The sequence below is a fragment of the Canariomyces notabilis genome (assembly GCF_033297395.1).
Source record: "Canariomyces notabilis strain CBS 508.74 unplaced genomic scaffold N656scaffold_4, whole genome shotgun sequence".
Taxonomy (NCBI): Eukaryota; Fungi; Ascomycota; class Sordariomycetes; order Sordariales; family Chaetomiaceae; genus Canariomyces; species Canariomyces notabilis.
In genome coordinates this window covers 201,960-220,529 of record NW_027041826.1, presented here as the reverse complement: position 1 = coordinate 220,529, position 18,570 = coordinate 201,960, and the positions used below count along the sequence as shown (strand labels likewise).

The following is an 18,570-nucleotide window of genomic DNA, read 5'->3' as shown; positions in this document are numbered from 1 at the left end:
AAGATGGTTCGGCCGAGGATCTGATAAAAGCGAGAAATCGCCGACCAGGTTTTCAGCCCACAAGTGGATCATTTCTCGAGATGAATCGGGTGGTTGGGTCTCGGGAGTGTTGACGCCGCAGAATGCAGGGTCAAGAAGTCGCGTTGACGCGAACCCCTGTCGCGTAGATTTCCACTGTAATAGTGGGACCACGTGCTGACGTGCTGCATTTAAGATCGCGCGCTCAGCTTCGTTTTCTTCTCCCACACATCTTTGTCTGCAACTGCTCCCAACCCGCCACCGCCAGCAAGCAATTGTCTCTTGACATCATATAGCCTAGCGGGATTGTATATCTTTTTATCTTCACAGCACCGGCTTCCTCCTTACGTTCGACAATGACCACCCAGATCACTCCGTCTAAGCAGGTTCGTGCAACTGCCCCGCGCGTCCCACTATGGACGCGTCTGTCGCGTCACAAAGCTAACACGCACCTCTCTGCAGGCTGCATCTGCCATTGAGGCCTTCAAGATGGAATCCCCCGTGAAGAAGCTTGACTTTTCGGCCTCGAACAAGGAGAACGCGCCCTTCGACGCCGACCTTGCCACCCTTGAGGCAGAGATTGACGCCAACCACCAAAAGTCTATAATGGAGTCGACAAAGGAATCAGAGAAGCCTGCTGTTGTTCCTGAAGCCAAGTCAGATGTGGCCGACGAGCCATTGCTGCAGGAGAATCCGCAGCGCTTCGTGCTGTTCCCCATCAAGTACCACGAGGTACGTGTTGACGCGTCTGGTCGCGTAAAGTGGAACGCGTGCTGATGCGTGCTGACATCACCCCACAGATTTGGCAGATGTACAAGAAGGCCGAAGCTTCCTTCTGGACTGCCGAGGAGATTGACCTGTCTAAGGACCTGCACGATTGGAACAACAGGCTCAATGATGATGAGAAGTACTTCATCTCTCACATTCTCGCCTTCTTCGCCGCGTCGGACGGCATCGTCAATGAGAACCTGGTCGAGCGTTTCAGCGGCGAGGTCCAGGTTCCCGAGGCACGCTGCTTCTACGGCTTCCAGATTATGATGGAGAACATCCACTCCGAGACATACTCTCTCCTCATCGACACGTACATCAAGGAGCCTGCCCAGCGCACGCACCTCTTCAATGCCATTGACACAATTCCCTGCATCCGCAAGAAGGCCGACTGGGCCCTCCGATGGATCACTGATCAGAAGTCGACCTTTGCCCAGCGGCTCGTCGCCTTTGCTGCCGTCGAGGGTATCTTCTTCAGCGGTGCATTCGCGTCCATCTTCTGGCTCAAGAAGCGCGGTCTCATGCCGGGCCTGACCTTCTCCAACGAGCTCATCTCTCGCGACGAGGGGCTGCACACCGACTTTGCCTGCCTCCTCTTCTCGCACCTCAACAACCGGCCGAGCAAGCAGGTTATTCAGGAGATCATTGTCGACGCTGTCAAGATTGAGCAGGAGTTCCTCACCGAGGCCCTGCCTTGCGCCCTGCTCGGCATGAACGCCAACCTCATGAAGCAGTACATTGAGTTCGTGGCCGACCGCCTGCTCGTCGCCCTCGGCAACGAGAAGGTGTACCGCTCCACGAACCCCTTTGACTTCATGGAGAACATCTCGCTCGGTGGCAAGACCAATTTCTTTGAGAAGCGCGTCGGCGAGTACCAGAAGGCTGGCGTCATGGCCGGCACCAAGAAGCTTTCTGCCAACCAGACCGAGCAGGAAGAGGTTAAGGGTGACAACGGGGGTGACTTCACATTTGACGAGGATTTCTGAAGCTCCTGCCGTGCCCTTTCATGGCGCGCTTCCTCTCGCCTCGTTCTCTAATACCCCATTTGTACTGATATTCCTGTTGTCTTTCCTTTTATCCCCTTCTATCTCGTTCTGGCATAGAAGAGCGATGGGATCTGTCTGTCTGCGTCTCCCTTGATTCGGAGATGTTGGATATTCTTGTCGCGTGTATAACGTGCTGCGCGGGTTGGGCTGTTGCGGCATGGAGGCGTCTGGCGTTGATTGGGAAATACGACACCCGCTAGGGTCTCTTTCATGTTGAACGAAGCTGATGGGAGTCGGGAACTGGGTTATGGCTTGGGAAAGGATGAGGATGTAGACATAGTCTAGGAATTGATGTGTTATGGCATAAGCACGTTCCTCCACCTGGGATACTCGCATTGTGCTAATGTCCGGCAAATTCACACGTTTATCCACGGCCTGTATGCACATATGTGACATCTTGACACAACGATCCACCTTCTCACCTCTTGCCCTTTTTCTTCTTCCCCTTCCCCCCACCACCACCTCCTCCAGCTTGCTGTCCCTGCCCTTGCCCCTGCCCTTGTCCCGCAACAGCACCACCACCGGCCCCAGGGGTAACAGCAGCAGTACTACTACCAGTAGGAGTCTGCACCCCACTCCCTTCCGCCCCAGCCGCCGCCTCGCCCATAACCACATCATCCCCCCGCGCTGCTGTTGCTGTTGCTGTTGGTGGTAATGATGTCGTCTCGGGAACGGGAAGCGCAGCCATGCGCCGGCCCAGCGTGCCCAGCATCTGCACCAGGCGCGTCACCTCGGCCGCCTTGGACGTCTTGTACTTGAGCGTCGCGCCCGAGGCGGCGTCGTACGTCTTGAGCACGAGGTGGCCGCGCGGGGGTTTCTGCTGCTGCTGCTGCTGCTGTTGCTGTTGCTGTGCATCTCCTTCTTCCGTTGATGTTGCTGCTGCTTCTCCTGATCCTGACTTTTTGGATTTGCGAGGCCGCCGGGCTGGTTTGAGGTGGTACCGTGTTGTTATTCGCGTCTGATTTATTTACTGTTAGTAAAATGGGGAAAGGGGTAGACAAGCGGAAGGCGGGAAAAACAATAGGGGGTTCAATGGGGAGAGGAATTGGTGGTTTTTACCGTTGAGGGACGCGCTTGCAGCAGAAGGGCAGACTGGTGCAGCCAGTCCTCGGATTTATCGTAGTAAGGCATCGTGTTCTGTAGGGTGGTTTTGATATTGCTGAGGAGCGAGGCGGTGTTCTGCTCTGTAGCCCGGGATGGGCAGCGGGCCTGCTCGCGACGGTGGTTGGTTACGCTGCTGATTATACCCGCCAAAAGAGGAAATCTGATATCAGATCAAATAAGTGATCCCTATATGGTCTTGGGAGCAAGGCCGCGCAAGGTGGCTGTTCGGGTATCCAGGTCGGTCGCGAATAGCGTGCACTTTGTGAGAATCGATCGAGGTTCGGATTTTGATGGTGTTCTTGCTGTGGTGGGAACCTTCTAAGTTTGGTGGGGTTTCCCCAATGCGGGGGAGCTTTCATGTCACTCAGTGGCCCACAAGTTCTCATCCTCCTTCGCATATCCGTTGTCATCTCTGAGACGCCAACAGCATTTTAGTAGTTTACAAGTCAACAGAAATCGCCGTTATCACGCCTATACGCCCTAACATGCAATTGGGTATCTTAATCATCCACAATCACTTTCCCATGCCTCGCCATTAAGAGACCCAGCACATCCCAAGTGAGACCATCCCATCCGTCCTACACATGAGGGTCAGGCAACCAGAACACGAGCTCTTGATCGGCTGTGGCAATCATGTTGAATCGGGGGTTGTACGCCACCACAGCCGTCTCCCGTTTTTCCTCAAGGACATGCACAGGGTCCAGCACCTTGTCGCCTGAAGGGGTAGTCAGAGTGTCCCAGATCACGAGATCTGACCTTGCTCCGCTCAGCACGAAGTGGCCGTCGGGGGAGAAGCAGCATTCCCCACTGCTCTCGACTGTTCCGCCTTCTGTTTCACCCACCGCTAACCGCCTCGTACTAGCGCCCGGCTTCTTCAAATACGCCTTCAGGCTCCCGTCAAACGCATCCAGGAGGAAGTGGCCCGCACCACGTGATCCGAGAAGGATGTGCTTGCCGTCGTTGGAGAACTCGAGCTTCGTCCAGCCTCTGAATGCGGCTTCTGCATCTGCCGGCCCGCGTGCTTTAAGCACGTCGAAGATCGAAAACGGCCCCTTCTCGTAGTTGCGATAGTCGTAGAGGAGGATGCTCCCGCTGGTCGGCGATGCCACGGCGAAGATGTTGCCTGACGGGTCCCACGCCGACAGGTAGGGCGAGTTGAGGTAAAGCTTGCCGGTCCACTGCTTTGTACCTATGTTCCATATCCTCACCGTGTTGTCGATGCTGCAGGATATGAAATTGTCGGAGCCAGGGTGCATAGCGAGGTTGGTGACGGCGCCCTCATGTCCCTCAAAGTACCGGATGAAGGAATTGTCATGCGTAGCAAGGTATCGGATCGCGTCTGCACATTGTGTCAGTTACGAGGGTGAAGCATAGGCTCGAGGAACGCACCATTCTGTTTAGTGCTGGCATATATAATGCTTGAGCTCGTATGTGTGAACTTGGCCAGTCGTACACCATACTTTTTGCTCAGTAGGCTCTTGTCGTGCCTGCCTTCTTTTACACTGTAAAGCTGTATAGTCTCGTCGCTCTCCGAGGTCATGCAGAGCTCGCCCGGGTCATCGAAGTCGATCGACAAGATATGGGGTTGCGGCTTGCCCTCTTTGATGTCATCCCGCCTAAACAGCTGGAGAAAGGGGGATTAGCGAAGGCGCAAAACGGAACCGAACTTCAAAATCACTAGTAGTCACCTTTGTCGGCCTGAAAAGCGATATCACATCACTAACGACTGCTGTGCTGGAGACATTAGCTCCCAGGGTCCGCGTGATGTTGAGCGACGGGGTAGCTGCTGCCGGGGATGCATCATCGATATCCATTGGGGTAGATGCCATATTGAAGATGCCGGCCAGCGCTGTAGCGCGCGACTCGATGTGCCCGATGGAGAGGGTTCAAAGGAAAGGAAGGGAAGCAAGTTGCAGGTCGAGCAACATGGAGCTCCAGCTCAAAGCCAATTCTGCCGGGCGGTAAGTCATGGATAACTATTACCTCGAACACTCGGCCGCCATTGCATCAGAATTCAGAACCTCAAGGTTCCCCTGGCAAAACATGCGGCGAATCCCCCGATATCCGGAGAGTTGGTCTGTGCTAAACGCTTCCCAAACGGCAATCGGCCCTTGCCATTTCAAAACAATATGGCGGCGGTCGCGCCTCCAGCAAGAATCTCACTCAGGTTCCCTCATTAGGGTCCGATGTCCGCAGCAACCCCTGCCCTCTTTTCAGACAGAATTTCACTTTCTACAACTGCGCGGGCCGGTACGGTTGGTCCATAAGTCGGTACCTATGCGCGAAGCCGAGTCAGCGCGATGATGGATCGGATATAAGCGGTCTAGACCTGCATCAGTCCTCACTAGACAACTCAATTGGAAATATTCGCTCTCGGTGTTGGTGTCTAATAAGCTGTCAATATTCCTCTTTCTTCAACAAATCCCCATGCGGCAAGAGAGGTGACGGTTGGATTCCCGAACAACATCCTCCCCTCCGAACGCCGGGACAGACCCTGCAATTCGGCGACACAGCGTCCCATCCATAGTCGCACAATAGCACGCGAGCTCGACCACGGTCGCAATGTCGACAACAGTTGGGTAGGTGCCCTTCCGAAGCTCCCCGCACATCCATCGGGCAGGCGCTTGTGGCCAGAAAGAGACGTCTGACATGTCTTCCATCGCACAAGCGCCTTCATCGCGGGCGGCATCGCTGCGTGCGGCGCCGTAACGGCCACGCATCCGTTCGAGACGGTCAAGATCCGCATGCAGCTACAGGGCGAGCTCCAGGACAAGGGCCACCAACCACACCACTACCGCGGCCCCTTGCACGGCGTCTCTGTCATTGTCAGGAACGAGGGGCTGCGCGGCATCTATCGCGGTATCGGGTGCGCCTACATATACCAGGTGCTGCTGAACGGCTGCCGGTTGGGCTTCTACGAACCTATGCGCAACACGCTAGCGACGCTCATATTCAAGGACGGCAAGACGCAGAACCTGGGCATCAACATGTTTTGCGGCGCCGCGTCGGGCGTCATGGGCGCCGCCGCCGGCAGCCCCTTCTTCCTGGTCAAGACACGTCTGCAGAGCTACTCGCCCTTCTTACCCGTCGGCACCCAACACCAGTACCGGAACGCGTGGGACGGACTCCGGCAGATTTACGGGGCCGAGGGGGTGCGGGGCCTGTACCGCGGCGTTGGGGCGGCCATGATCCGGACCGGGTTTGGGAGCTCGGTGCAGCTGCCCACGTACTTCTTCGCGAAGCGCCGGTTAATGCGGCATCTGGGCATGGAGGAGGGCCTCGCTCTCCACCTCGCCAGCAGTACGGCCAGCGGCTTTGTAGTCTGCGTTGTCATGCACCCGCCAGGTAAGTCGCCGCGATGGTCTCAGTTTCAGAGCAATAGCTGACATTTGTAGACACCATCATGTCCCGCTTGTACAACCAAAACGGCAACCTTTACAAGGGTGTCTTTGATTGCCTGGCAAAGACGATCCGGACAGAGGGCTTCTTTGCCATTTACAAGGGCGTCGTGCCGCATCTCGCCAGAATCCTGCCGCATACCATCTTGACACTCACCCTTGCGGAGCAGACGAACAAGCTCATCAGAAGGGTGGAGGAGCGGTTTTTACCCAGCACGTCTTTAAAGACAATATAATTTATTTTAACCACATCAACTGGCGTTGGGTATGAAAAGGGCAATTAGCGTTTAGTCCTTCTTTGGCATTGTATATACCGGGGTCACATACAAGATGCCTATGTTAGAGAGCAGGCGGGAGTAGGACAATCCAGTCTCCCGCCTCAAGATACCACATTCAAGTGCGGCTCCTCAAAATCGCGCACCTACCAAACCATATGGTATATACAACCAAGAGGCAGCCGAAGGTAGCTACCTACATACCTAGCTACCCAGCAGTAGACCTCTCGCACCCATAGCACAACCTGGACCTGCCCTTCCGCCCCTGGAGGCTTATCTCCTTCTTCTCCCCCAACTCGCCACGCCACCGCTCATCCCCAGCCAGGTCAAGCGGCATCCTGCACAGCCCGCACCTTCCTTCTCTTCTCTTCTTCTTACTCCCTTCTCCTCCTGCTGTTTCTCCATCATCCTCATAATCATCCTCATCATCATCGTTGTTGTCCCCCTCGTGCTCCGTAACTTCCCGCGGCACCAACTTGCCCGCCGTCCGCACCACGTTGGCAATCACCGAGGGGTACTCGGCCTCGACCTCGCCAAAGTACCGCGCCATGACCTCCTCGATGCTCAGGTCCTTGTGCGAGACTATCCTGTTGTTGCTGCTGTTGGAATTGTCTAGTGATGGCGATGCGAGACCGAGGAGGGGGGTTAGTGCCGGCTCGGTCAGCGAGGCGTACGTTGCGAGTTCCCGCCGCTGCAGTTCCCTTAGCGGATGGTAGATTAATAACCTCCTCCTCCTTCCCCGGTCCTTTCCCCCTCCTGCATGATTTGACGTAGGGTTTACACTAGCGGTAGCAGTGTGGTCATCTGGAATTGAAGAAGAAAAGTCGTCGTCGTCCTCGTCGTCGTCTGTCGGGCTGGGCCCGTCGCGGACCAGCCACGGCAAGGAAAACCCTCTGCCTTTGGCCGCCTCGGCCAGGGTCAGCTCGGCCAGCGCCGTGGTGCTGTGCCCGAGGAGCAGGGCCTGGCAGCCGTGCTGGTGGGCTTGGGAGACGAGAGCGTGGCGGGTCAGGAGGCGGACGATGTCGGCGCGGGAGGCGGCTGAGGGGAGCGAGGCGAGAAGAGTTTGGAGGGTTTTTTCGGTGTCGTCTATGGATGGTTGTGGCGGTGATGGTTCGGAGTCTGATGACCCTTGTCTTTGGGAAAAGGGGGAACGGAAAGGGAGTGAGGACCAGTCTATGTCGTCGGGGTTCGTACTGCTAAGGTCCAAGGTGGAGGAGAGCGGGATGCAGTGGAAAGTGAAGCGCGGGTATCGCTGGCGGTAGGCGTCAAGGGCGGGGGCGAGACGAGACTGCCCGTTCTGATCTGGGAGAAACAGACTGGTGTCGACGTGGATGACTACCAACTCGAAGGGGGCGTTGCGGCCCTTGGCAAGTTGGAATTCGATGTTCTCGTTGAGGAGGTGCAGGAGGACGGTCGAAGACACGCCCAGCGAAAGTCCGAGAAGGTACCGGCGGGTTTCGGTAGGCGGGCCTCCGGATGCGGGCGGAGGAGGACGGGTCTCCTTGCCGAGGAGGCCTATTTGTTTGATGCATTTTGTAGCGACGAAGTTCATGAAACAGTCTCTGCATTGGGTCTTATTAGTGACTGAACATGGAATTATACAAAAACAAAACAAAAATAAAATCTCTAAATCATATCTCACTCACTTGCATACCGCGTGGGATCTGCTCTCTAATGTCGTTTCTCGAGCACGGCATTTTGAGCAGGGCCGTGTGAGTGAGCCCGGCCCGGCCCCTGGCTCTAATTCCATGGCCAGCTTGGGTACCCAAGTAACAGATGGCAACAGATGGTCCGATATGAAGGGGGCAATGAATATTGGCCCTTTTGTTGCAGGTGGCTTCAGTGCTGAATGAAGCAAAGCAAATTGTTTTGATACTCATGTGAGAAATGGTTATGAATTTGAGGTCTTGACTCAGTTTCTGCTTGGTAGAAGTTGGGCAGATTTCATTTAAGTGGCAAGGGTTAGGGTTTAATCCGGGGTAACTACACATCCTATTAGAACTACTGGATGTCTTGCTTTGAGCAAGTCTGGCATGTGTAAAATCGGACATAAATGACATCCGTTTACCTGCCCGTATCTATCCTGAAGTCTAGCCTTTGACAGGATCTTGGTATTAGGCAAGTCTGTATCACTACCCCTGACCCAGACCTGACTGAGCAGTCTCCCCCTTGAACTGATCACTAGCGTAAGCTACGGAAAGACTTCGTAGGCAGGTCTCCTTCTACTGAAGTTCACTCTCCCAGGTCCACCTCCACCAGTATTTGCCTCTTTCACCCCATCACCCTTCTTCTTCGCCGCCACGTAGGCATCAAACCCCGCGTCACCCGCCGTCAGAAAGGTATTAATAAGCGCCCCGGCCAGCGTCATAGCTACAACAGCCGCAAACAGATTCGTCGCCGTCGTCCCGGCGGTAATGGTCAGCGGCGTGCCCGAGACGGCGCGTATGAGTCTCGACGCGGCCGCCACAATGGACTGGTACGCGCTGAAGCTCGTGACGGCCCCGGCGGCGGCCGCCCAGTCGAGGCTGCGCGCCCAGAGCGCCGCCTTGGCGTGCTTGTCGCCCATGCCACGCGTGCTGAAGTAGACCTGCACCATGTTGGCAACGACAGCGGCAAAGAGGAGCAGCAGCAGCGGGATGCCGCTGAGCACGACAAAGCTCGACTGCAGGCCCAAGGCCAACCCGGCCAGCGCGAAGTTGCCGCCCCCGCGGTCGGCTGGGATCTCGCTGGCGATCTGGCTCTCGCGCTTGGTTTGGAAGACGCTGACACTGCTGGTGCAGTTGACTGGCGCGGGTCCGAAGCAGAGTCCTAGACGGAGGAGAGTTAGGTCGTGTGGGAGACAGCAACAGGACGTGTGTGATGGTGCTTACCCCAGAAACCGACACGCAGGTCTACTCGGAGTTGCGAGCCGCCGATGTCCACTGGACTGTTGGACATTGCTACTATGGGTGAGATGCCGCTGAGGGAGTCGTTTATGCACCCCAGAGACAGGATTACTGGTGCCCCTGCGGTCAGTGTCTTGAGAAGCCGGGAATGTGTGCGCTCAGAGAAGGAGGGCGTACAATACAAGATGAAGTTGATGATTGGAAACACGACGATGAGAACTACCCGCGGGGTCTTGAGGATCCCTGCGATGAGTTAATTCACCAGCTTGGCCGAGGTTGAAGGGGTACACACATTTCGGCATCGGCGCCATTGTCCGTGCCTCCGCTGCCTGCCGCCGCCGTTGTTCAGATCCGGGGCGGACGCGGAGTGCAATAATAGTCAGGATCCCAGATCACATTGCATGGAGGCCTTCTGTCAACCATCGTCACTTTCAGCACACCGAGATGGACGACTGCCGGCTGGGCTCCATGCTGAGATCGGAACAGGCACCATCAAGAACATGCATAAAAGGGACCAGTCAAGCACAGCATGCGGGGCAAAGAACCGAATATAATCGCCAGTGTCTGATGATCTTTTCTGATTTGTGTGTCAATCGCCTCTGCGATCTCAGTCCGCTCGGGTGCCGGACCGTCCGCGTGCAGAGACGGCTTGCATCCTCGCTCGCTGTGCCGTTCCACAGTTTCAGGGAGACGAGGACAGCAAAGATGTGCTGGACTTTCATGGCACTCTTAGCAAACTGTCTCTATATGTTTCAAGGTTGCCGCGCAGACCGTCCGGCATACCCAATAGAGTAGAGAGCCGACGTTTTGGATGCGACGATCGACGCGCCCCCCAAACACAGCCCCTAGCCGGCGTTCAGTGACAGCGAAAATCACGGCCTGCTAAATAGGCACGCCAGGTCGGCTGCTTCAAACCACTTGCGGTCTTTATGCCAGGCACGCAGAATCAATTCCTTACCGGTACGGACGACCTCGCGCACTTGCTCGTCAGACCCCCAGCCGGGCACTCGGCTGCCAAAACAAATCATGTGCGTGCCGACGTGGAGTGCGGCCCGAAAGGCGAAGTCATCGTCCATGTCACCGTAGCCCGCCGTCAAGCCCTCGATCAGCCACATTCCCTCGTCCATACCTTTGTACAGTACGAGTTGATAGAGCTCGGCGATCATTTGGCCCATGTCCAACGGGCGCAGGCCGAGCTGGCACGACTCCCAGTCTACGATAAAGATGGGCACTTCTGCCCCGTTTTGCAGGGCTCTGTCTGGCAAGAGCGTACTGTTCCAAACGTTAGCTTAGGTTGCGCCGTGTTCACATCCCCACGGGGACACTCACTTGCCCGTCCAGAAATCACCGTGGATGACTTGCAGATCTGGTCGTTCCAGTTCCTTGGCTGACATTGTTTCAACTTGCTCAAACACAACCTTTGCATCTGCGAGAATGGACGGAAAGTCGGCCACAGTCTGCACCAGGAACGAGTAGTTGACGATGTGCTTAAGTTGCTGCATTTGCTGATTCGACCTCATCAGCTCGTGAAGCCCAGCCTGCTCCGGCAGCGTCACCCAGTCGTGGAAGCCACGTAGCCAGGCGCCCAAACTCCGGCCAATCTCATGGCACAGTGGCTTTCTGGACGCGTCCTGAGACTGAAAGTGTTTGAGTGCATATTCTTTCAGGCTCACTGCGTCGGCGAGATATTCGAGAACTTGAGTGTTGGTCTCCTTGTTGTAATGATAAAGTTTGGGGACTCGAACAGTGAAGGGTCCCGGCGTTGGGGATAATCCACGCAGCGCCTTCAGGCATTCCTCTTCGGCATCCTATCCCAAATCTTTCAGTCAGAAATGGAGGCTAGCAGGGTGTACCAATTTCGGCCGGAGCAAGGCATACACAGCGAGCTAGGGGAAGGTTGAAATTCGGGTTCGCCGCGATGTAGCTCTCCCCGTGCTTGATAGCAAGCTCTTGGGTTCCGTCAGGAAGAGGAGTACGCAGGATGCCCTTGAATATGAAGTTGACCGTTCCTCCGGCTAGCGGCTCCAGGGACGAGCACGCATACTCCGTGCTGCCGAGTTCAGACAGTACTTTCTCAGCCAACTTGGCGCTTTCTGGGTGCACCATGGTCGAGATGTGCTAGTTGCGCTCCGGTTGAGTAGGCAATCGAGTTGATAGATTGTTTGGCTGAGCCTGTCGTGGTTGCCGACTTGGGGCGAGAGGGATGAAGCAGGCTCCAGCAGCGAGTCCTGTGATCGGATGACTTGGAGCCATCATGTTGAACTCTGGGAGACACCATGAGAATTATATACCTTAGGTACCTCCGTGAGGCAAGGCCCGGCGCTTTCCCCAGCGCTTGCAACATGCAAACAGTGTGATGGATTCCCTTAGGTAGTGCACATACACAAGAGGTGGATCCTACCGGTGGGCGAGATGCAGATGACTGGGGGTTGAGCCAATTACTCAACGTTGCGACTTTCCACTTTCGATCGTCTGACTCTTCGCCGAGAATGGAGTCGGGGGGATTCCCATAAGCATTTTTGCAGCAGCGAATGGGGATATTGAGGAGATTGAAGATCAGATTGCTATTCAACCAACATAGACAAGGTATTGTACAGGACATGCGTGACGATTCTGGGACTTGAGAACGTAAAAGTTCAAAGGAAGCATACCTTGGAGATGTGGGGACGAACACGATGCCGAGACAATGTAAGAACGAGAAGAGGAAGAATTGAGTCGAGATATCAGACCATCGGGATGTGCACTAACTTACACTGCACGTACCGTATAATCTCGAGAAATCCGGAAGCCGCTACTGCGTGGGCTAATCCAGGCCACCAATCCAAGTCAACCAGCTTGCAGAGTGTTCAAACCTTACAGTTAGGATGCCAAGGAAGACTGAGCCACAGCCAAATTGTTTATCTGTCCTGCGTGCCATCTTCGTGTGGAATTTGCAATCTTCTCCCTGTCAACCCACCAGGTATAGAACTGTCCGATTGCAAAACGGCGATGCATTTGTAAGTGGAAGGTCATGGTCAACACTACGTTGTGGCTTCAAGTGGCTAGAATAAGGTTGAAGAAGATGGGTCGAAGTTGGTTGAAGGTGCGTCGCATGGCTTAGCCGAAGCAGTAGCGGCTTCCGGATTTCTCGAGATTATACGGTATTATCAGATGCGCAGAGGGTGATGTAGACGAGGGTCATCCCGAGAGTGGGGGAAATGGGGAATCCATAACCAGGAACCGCGGGGAAAAAGATTTCTTTGATGAATCTGCTGGCAAGGCTGCTTACGATTCATGTAGCGTATTCGTGTTGAAACATTCCAACCTGCGACTGGGTGTCTTTTTGTGATGGCCTATTATGTACGGATACTATATAGTGTTGTGGAATGGATCAGAATGTCGAGTCAAAGCTGTCACCTCAACGACTCAATGCTCCCCAAGACTGCGAGGACGGGACCGATAAGATAAAGACGGTCAAAAAGTTGGGTCACACTCGCCAAACCCACACCAAAACCTACCATGTTCACACACACGTTAGATAGCTTCACTGAGCTCCAAAAAAATCAAAGAAAAATTGTATAGAGGTCCTTTTACTATAGTTCCAACTCAGTATACTCAGATTTGAATAGATATTTTTCTGGAGGAAATGGTATATGTAGGGGGTTTTGGCGACTCATCTTTCACCCCATACAAATCCCCGCAAAACCCGCCAAAAAAAGTGTGACTCTATTTTTTGACTGTGACTTTTAAGCTAGCTCGGCTAGGTACTGTACTGTACGTACCTGCGTAGCAGAGTGAGACTTGCACCCTGCCACCCACAGAAGCATCGGTTCCTTCCCCGCTGGCGGCTGTTTGACAAGCGACAAGCACTTGTCAGTGGAGAACTTCCCGGCACTCGCTGTCTGGGCCTCGACACTCCATCCTGAAACAGGCCCGTCTTTTCCATCAACTAGTTTCTTTTCGCGATGTCGGCCACACAGCGCCTGGCAAACCCCATCGCATGAAGAACGGTCCCGAGCTGTCTTGGACGCCATCAAATGGCGAGCTTTATCCTATTCTCTCAAGGCTACCCGGATGCGCCACAGCAAGGCAACTAACGATAGACTCGGTCCATCCCAACTTCATTGGTCTTCAGGCGCGCCGACACGTAACGATACATTAGAGGCTGCGGCGCTGCGCTGCGCTGCCTGTTACCCTGGCCCCGGATACGGATATTTGGTGCTTGTTACCAACCGCTCAACGGTCTTCTGTTTCACAACATCAAAACTGGAGGCGCGAGCATAGCCAGATCGTCACTGATCGTGTGTACGACTGTGCGTGGGGCACCCGCCCTCTTGAAGCAATCCTGGGTGCACGAACTTTGGGTCAGGATTGAGCCGGGCCACACACATTCTCAGTTTCGAGCTTCTCTTGGTCTGCACTACATTACCTAGTGCACGTGTCAGATTCCATCTTTGGAGATGTCCTTCGCTGAAGGAGTTTAGCTTTTCGTTGCCGCTGGCTAGCCTCCAATTCTGGCATCGTCTCCGCGTTTCAACATCTCGCCGTTCGGACTTGATCAAAACCATCTGACCAACAGTCACCAATCTTGTCATACCTAACTCGAAGGTGTCCCTCGCTTCATTTATTTCCCTTCCACTTCTTGACCGACCGACACATCGACACCCTGATTCACGCGCCATTTCCTATTTCTACAACGAACAGCCTGGTCAAGGATCGAATTCATTCTGCATGCGCACACCACCATGGCAGAGGTTCAGACGCAACTGGCGGCGCTGTCCTTAGGGCCCTCCGCCTCGCAAGCCAATCCGGTGGATGCGAGAGCTTCTAAAGCTGCCAATTCAAGGAATCGTCTTGCTATTGACACGTACTCTCCCGTGAACCAAAATGGTAGCTTCGAGTTTGACCGCGTCATCAAGAGCGGTTACGTGCAGAAACGGACTCAAAAAACCAAGGTAGGGCCCTCGTCCGCGCTTCCGCGCCGATGCACAATGCGTACCTAACAACGAGCCGCACAGACGTGGAGGACCATATACCTGGTGCTGCGACCCAACACGCTGTCTCTATACAAATCGGACAAAGAGGAGAAGCTCCGCCACAAGATCTACCTATCAGATTTAACTGCCGTAACCCTCTTGAAGGATCCCAAGGGCAAACGGCTTAATGTGTTTGGCCTCTTTTCGCCGTCAAAGAATTATCACTTCCAAGCTCCAACGCTGCAAGACGCCCAAGAGTGGGTCGAGCGCATCAGGCGGGACGCCAGGATAGAAGAGGAGGAGGAGGAGATGTTCCTGGCAAGCCCCATGGTTCGACAGCCCACCTTCTTCCAGGCCGACAAGGTCCAAGATAGCGGACCCAACCGCGTGGCGTCGCCGTTGGACCGCCTCCCGTCGAGCTCTCCGGAGCCCCTTGAAGCTCCAATTCGCAGCTTTGGAAAGTCCTATGTCCGGCGGCCTTCGCAGCTAGACTCGTCGGGGCTCTCCGGGGCGGAGCTAGCGAGCCACTCCGACTTTTCAGACTCGGACATGCAGCGGATACCAGGCGCATCCTTTGAAAGCCTGGCGGTGCAGTCTCCCCCGACCTCATCCGGGCCGAACCGGCCGGCATTAGGAGTGCTGAACTCCAACCAGCTCAGTGGTGTACAGCTTGACAGTGATCCGGACCGAGTCATTTGGCAAGGCTGGATGTGGTTCCAGCGCAGCAAAGGAGGGGTGCGGCAGTGGAAGAAGTCGTGGGCTGCTCTACGTCCAAGGAACCTCATTCTCTACAAAGACGAGACCGAATCGTCGGTCCTGTTTGTTCTTTACATGTCTTCGATCGTCAATGTCGTCGATATCGACCCCGTCAGCCGGACCAAGAAGCACTGCCTGCAGATCATAACCGACGAGAAGAGCTACCGATTCTGCACCCGCGACGAGGAGACTCTGGTGCAATGTCTGGGTGCCTTCAAGAGCCTCCTAGCGAAACGCCGCGAACTCGAGGCCAAGGCAGGGGGTGCTGTCGAGTCTCGACCTTCGGCTGCCTAGTCAGCCACGCCATTTCCTTCCTTTCCTCCGTGAAATATCGCCAATCTAGCTGTTGTACATGCCCAGGATGGCCTGGTGCAGTCCACATGCGCTTGCAGCGCGAGCTTTCTCTTCTGTTCATCTTTGACGACTGACGATATATGATGAATTGGCCTGTACCTACTATACCAATTCTGCGTTGGAAGCACTTTCCTTTACGTCGGCATAACTGCATTAGCGCAAGCGTTGGCTAACTGGCGGAAGTTGACTTCTCAGGCATTTCCTTGCTTTCTTTTATTGTTCTCTTCCTGTCAATTCACGATGGACTCCATTAACCCATACTTAGTTACTAGTGACTAATCGAAGATGACGAGCACAAAAGGGGAAGTTCTACGCTGTGCTTGTCAGTGAGTAGCAGAAATGCACACAGCCTCCATACCATCGTAGTAGGATGAGAGGCCAGATGCTCTCGGCCGTGTATGAGTTCACATTCATGATCACTCACGTTGGTCGAGTGAGACGGTCATAGTGAACTGCAGCAGTCAGCCGGTGGTTCAGTCGAGTTTTGTCAGGTGTTGATTCTTCTGAGGTCGGTGGCGCAGGCCCACGAGACTCCAGAGACTGAGGTCTCGGATCTTGGCGGCGCAGAGGCACTCTTTATAAAAATCAAGTTGGAACCTGAAAGCTGCAATGGTTCTCGCCGTCTCGACCTTTGGTAACGGTATGCACAATACGACACCCTGTAAAAATGACCATGCCTGCTGCGCCCAAGTTACATCCCATTTTCTCATCCTGTGGCACTTCGGAGTAGGTATTGGAAGGTGTCGATGGAGGGTAAGGTAGGTAACAGAGGGTGGGCGAGTCCGTAGGAGACCACCTTCCTCCTTGATAGCTTGCATAGCTGCATGAGCGGTGGCGATCTCCTTTTTCTTCGATCAAACCCGACTGGACGTCTCTTCAACCACAGAAAACGAATCGAGGCCAGGATCCAACAAGGAAAAGAACCAGGGGTTTGTTTCCCCAGATCAAGAACTACCGGCCCGCATCCTACCCATTCTCTCCATTCGACCAATTCGCTCTTGTCCCTCATTAACCCAAATTCGGACAACCTCCAATCACAACGCTGGGTCATGGGGTCGGTCGCCGGTCTAACCTTAAAATGTATAAAATGTATCTTTTTCCTAGTACCAAGGCAAATTCCCCCTTGTGCGCTTCTCCAGTAACGTCACGTCGCGGGCCATGAGCGCAATCCCTGTTCCTCGGTCGAGCAGTATCGACAATAGGGGAAATGCAACCCCCTTCGGTGTGGCGGGTTCAGGGAGAGCCAACTTTTGAGGACGTGATGATCTGTTTGGCCAGTGCTACCCAGCCAAGTGCGCAACTATCGTGAAAGGGGGTGGCCAATGATCTTGCCATGGCAGAGATCTCCATCGCCGATTCCGCGCGTGATGGGCAACCGCGCGTGATGGGCAACCGCGCGTGATGGGCAACCCAGCGGTGTATGTGACCCTCAACTCAAGAGAGGAGCTATGGACCCTCCTATAAGACCTACCTGACCTAGGAGCAACTCTGCTGCCGTTGGCTTCGCTCGCTCGATTGTGTTGGGGTGTCTTCGCGCCCATACCGTTCCCTACGCCGTCTTCTTGGATTAGGTTCGCAAGAAGTGTTTTTTAATTACTTATTACCTATTATCTATACTTTCGCTACCTCCCCTTCCCTACCTAATCAGTTTCCGGAGAATCCGTCATAGCCCATCGCTCTTGTCGTGGAGCAATCGCCACTACTGCTGGACCAGGGTTTTGCATTCTACAGCTATCATGGCCGGATTCAACCGGCTCCTGGCCGTTGTCGGTCTCCTAATAACAATACCCCTAACCCGAGCGGCTGTACCGCCGGCCCTCCCGCTCAAGTCGTCGAGCCGCTGGATCCTGGACAACAACAACCAGCGTGTCAAGCTTCGCTGCGTGAACTGGGCAGGCCACATGGAAGCCAACATCCCCGAGGGCTTGCACCGCCAATCCATGGACTACATCGTCGACTGGATCGACCAGCAAGGGTTCAACTGCGTGCGCCTGACGTACAGCACCGACTACGCCCTGGACCCGGCCAGGCCCGTCTCGGAGTCCTTCACCAACGCCGCGTCGAACGCCGGCGTGCCCCTGGACAGGATGGCGGACATGTTCAACCGCGTGGTGGACAGGAACCCGTGGATCGCCAACGCCACGACGGGCGACGTGTTCGCGGCCACCGTCGACAAGCTCTGGGCGCGCGGCATCATGACCATCATGGACAACCACGTGTCGCGCGCGTCGTGGTGCTGCGACCTGACGGACGGCAACGGGTGGTGGGACGAGGCGTTTGGGTACAACCCCTGGAACAGCCGCTTCTTCAAGACGCAGGACTGGCTGGCCGGCCTGCAGGCCGTGGCCGCGTGGGCCCAGTCGCACCCGGGCGTGGTGGCGCTGTCGCTGCGCAACGAGCTGCGCGCCTTCTTGCTGCAGGACCTCAACGGCCGTGCCGACTGGTACAAGTACATGAAGCAGGCCGGCGATCTAGTCCACCAGACGCACCCGGACGTGCTGGTCATCGTCGGCGGCCCGCAGAGCGCCACGGACTTGCTCCACATCCGCACTGGACAGATGCTCGATACCTCCGGCTGGCCGGGGAAACACGTCTGGGAGATGCACGCCTACAGCTTTACCGTGACCTTTCCGGACGCCTTCAAGAACTGCGACATTGTCAAGACGCAGTACGGCCTGATGGACGGCTTCGTGCTCGAGCAAGGGAAACCCTACACGGGCCCCCTCATCCTGAGCGAGTTTGGGGTGGGAATGCAGGGCGGCGAGTTCGACGGCCTCAATGAGCAGGACAATCGCTATCTGGAGTGCCTTGTGTCGTACATGCAGAACAACGACGCCGAGTGGGCCGTCTGGGCCATCCAGGGTAGCTACTACGTCCGGCAGGGGGTTGTGGACCACGACGAGACGTGGGGTCTGATGGACTATGAGTGGAAGGGCTGGAGGAATCCGGGGTTCCCTAAGAGGCTAGGAGCGATGTGGCAGATGACGCAACATCCTTAGGTGGTTTACTAC

At 55.3% G+C, this 18,570-nt stretch overlaps 9 protein-coding genes across 9 annotated transcripts; 4 read left to right on the top strand and 5 right to left on the bottom strand.

The window, feature by feature from the left end:
* The first annotated feature begins 64 nt into the window (after positions 1–64).
* On the top strand, positions 65–2,161 carry N656DRAFT_776062 (uncharacterized protein). The gene is made up of 3 exons (XM_064814560.1): positions 65–404; positions 481–750; positions 819–2,161. Exons 1-3 carry the CDS (start codon positions 375–377, stop codon positions 1,770–1,772), a joined length of 1,254 nt encoding a protein of 417 aa, XP_064672580.1. The 5' UTR covers positions 65–374; the 3' UTR covers positions 1,773–2,161.
* Positions 2,162–2,496: 335 nt separating this feature from the next.
* On the bottom strand, positions 2,497–2,963 carry N656DRAFT_677074 (uncharacterized protein; the record flags this gene model as incomplete). Its single annotated transcript, XM_064810504.1, has 2 exons — positions 2,497–2,790; positions 2,892–2,963. Coding segments are annotated over 2 exons (366 nt in total), but the record flags the coding sequence as incomplete, so codon positions are not given.
* Positions 2,964–3,514: 551 nt separating this feature from the next.
* N656DRAFT_703821 (WD40 repeat-like protein) lies at positions 3,515–4,765 on the bottom strand (the record flags this gene model as incomplete). Its single annotated transcript, XM_064811126.1, has 3 exons — positions 3,515–4,275; positions 4,326–4,560; positions 4,625–4,765. 3 exons carry the CDS (start codon positions 4,763–4,765, stop codon positions 3,515–3,517), a joined length of 1,137 nt encoding a protein of 378 aa, XP_064672578.1.
* Positions 4,766–5,460: 695 nt separating this feature from the next.
* Positions 5,461–6,694, top strand: N656DRAFT_476746 (mitochondrial carrier). Its single transcript, XM_064809784.1, has 2 exons — positions 5,461–6,281; positions 6,332–6,694. Exons 1-2 carry the CDS (start codon positions 5,681–5,683, stop codon positions 6,568–6,570), a joined length of 840 nt encoding a protein of 279 aa, XP_064672577.1. The 5' UTR covers positions 5,461–5,680; the 3' UTR covers positions 6,571–6,694.
* On the bottom strand, positions 6,570–8,505 carry N656DRAFT_476706 (uncharacterized protein). The gene is made up of 2 exons (XM_064809783.1): positions 8,256–8,505; positions 6,570–8,171 (listed from the first exon to the last, which is right to left on the bottom strand). The coding sequence occupies exons 1-2, from the start codon at positions 8,357–8,359 to the stop codon at positions 6,818–6,820; spliced, it is 1,458 nt and encodes a 485-aa protein (XP_064672576.1). The 5' UTR covers positions 8,360–8,505; the 3' UTR covers positions 6,570–6,817.
* A 295-nt stretch (positions 8,506–8,800) lies between these two features.
* On the bottom strand, positions 8,801–9,805 carry N656DRAFT_787575 (uncharacterized protein; the record flags this gene model as incomplete). The annotated part of the gene is made up of 4 exons (XM_064816618.1): positions 8,801–9,417; positions 9,480–9,605; positions 9,672–9,737; positions 9,787–9,805. 4 exons carry the CDS (start codon positions 9,803–9,805, stop codon positions 8,801–8,803), a joined length of 828 nt encoding a protein of 275 aa, XP_064672575.1.
* A 561-nt stretch (positions 9,806–10,366) lies between these two features.
* Positions 10,367–11,600, bottom strand: N656DRAFT_703665 (uncharacterized protein; the record flags this gene model as incomplete). Its single annotated transcript, XM_064811111.1, has 3 exons — positions 10,367–10,766; positions 10,824–11,302; positions 11,373–11,600. The coding sequence occupies 3 exons, from the start codon at positions 11,598–11,600 to the stop codon at positions 10,367–10,369; spliced, it is 1,107 nt and encodes a 368-aa protein (XP_064672574.1).
* Positions 11,601–14,218: 2,618 nt separating this feature from the next.
* On the top strand, positions 14,219–15,499 carry N656DRAFT_703959 (PH-domain-containing protein; the record flags this gene model as incomplete). The annotated part of the gene is made up of 2 exons (XM_064811135.1): positions 14,219–14,428; positions 14,492–15,499. 2 exons carry the CDS (start codon positions 14,219–14,221, stop codon positions 15,497–15,499), a joined length of 1,218 nt encoding a protein of 405 aa, XP_064672573.1.
* Positions 15,500–17,295: 1,796 nt separating this feature from the next.
* On the top strand, positions 17,296–18,558 carry N656DRAFT_704381 (glycoside hydrolase family 5 protein; the record flags this gene model as incomplete). Its single annotated transcript, XM_064811172.1, has 1 exon — positions 17,296–18,558. One exon carries the CDS (start codon positions 17,296–17,298, stop codon positions 18,556–18,558), a length of 1,263 nt encoding a protein of 420 aa, XP_064672572.1.
* Positions 18,559–18,570: the final 12 nt, after the last annotated feature.

Bases quoted from the DNA above. Each gene is read 5' to 3' on its own strand.
- N656DRAFT_776062 (XM_064814560.1), top strand. From the start codon at position 375: ATGACCACCCAGATCACTCCGTCTAAGCAG. The intron at 405-480 runs GTTCGTGCAACT...ACCTCTCTGCAG, and splicing joins AGATCACTCCGTCTAAGCAG to GCTGCATCTGCCATTGAGGC. The intron at 751-818 runs GTACGTGTTGAC...ATCACCCCACAG, and splicing joins TCCCCATCAAGTACCACGAG to ATTTGGCAGATGTACAAGAA.
- N656DRAFT_476746 (XM_064809784.1), top strand. From the start codon at position 5,681: ATGCAGCTACAGGGCGAGCTCCAGGACAAGGGCCACCAACCACACCAC. The intron at 6,282-6,331 runs GTAAGTCGCCGC...TGACATTTGTAG, and splicing joins CGTTGTCATGCACCCGCCAG to ACACCATCATGTCCCGCTTG.
- N656DRAFT_476706 (XM_064809783.1), bottom strand. From the start codon at position 8,359: ATGGAATTAGAGCCAGGGGCCGGGCCGGGCTCACTCACACGGCCCTGC. The intron at 8,172-8,255 runs GTGAGTGAGATA...GACCCAATGCAG, and splicing joins AGATCCCACGCGGTATGCAA to AGACTGTTTCATGAACTTCG.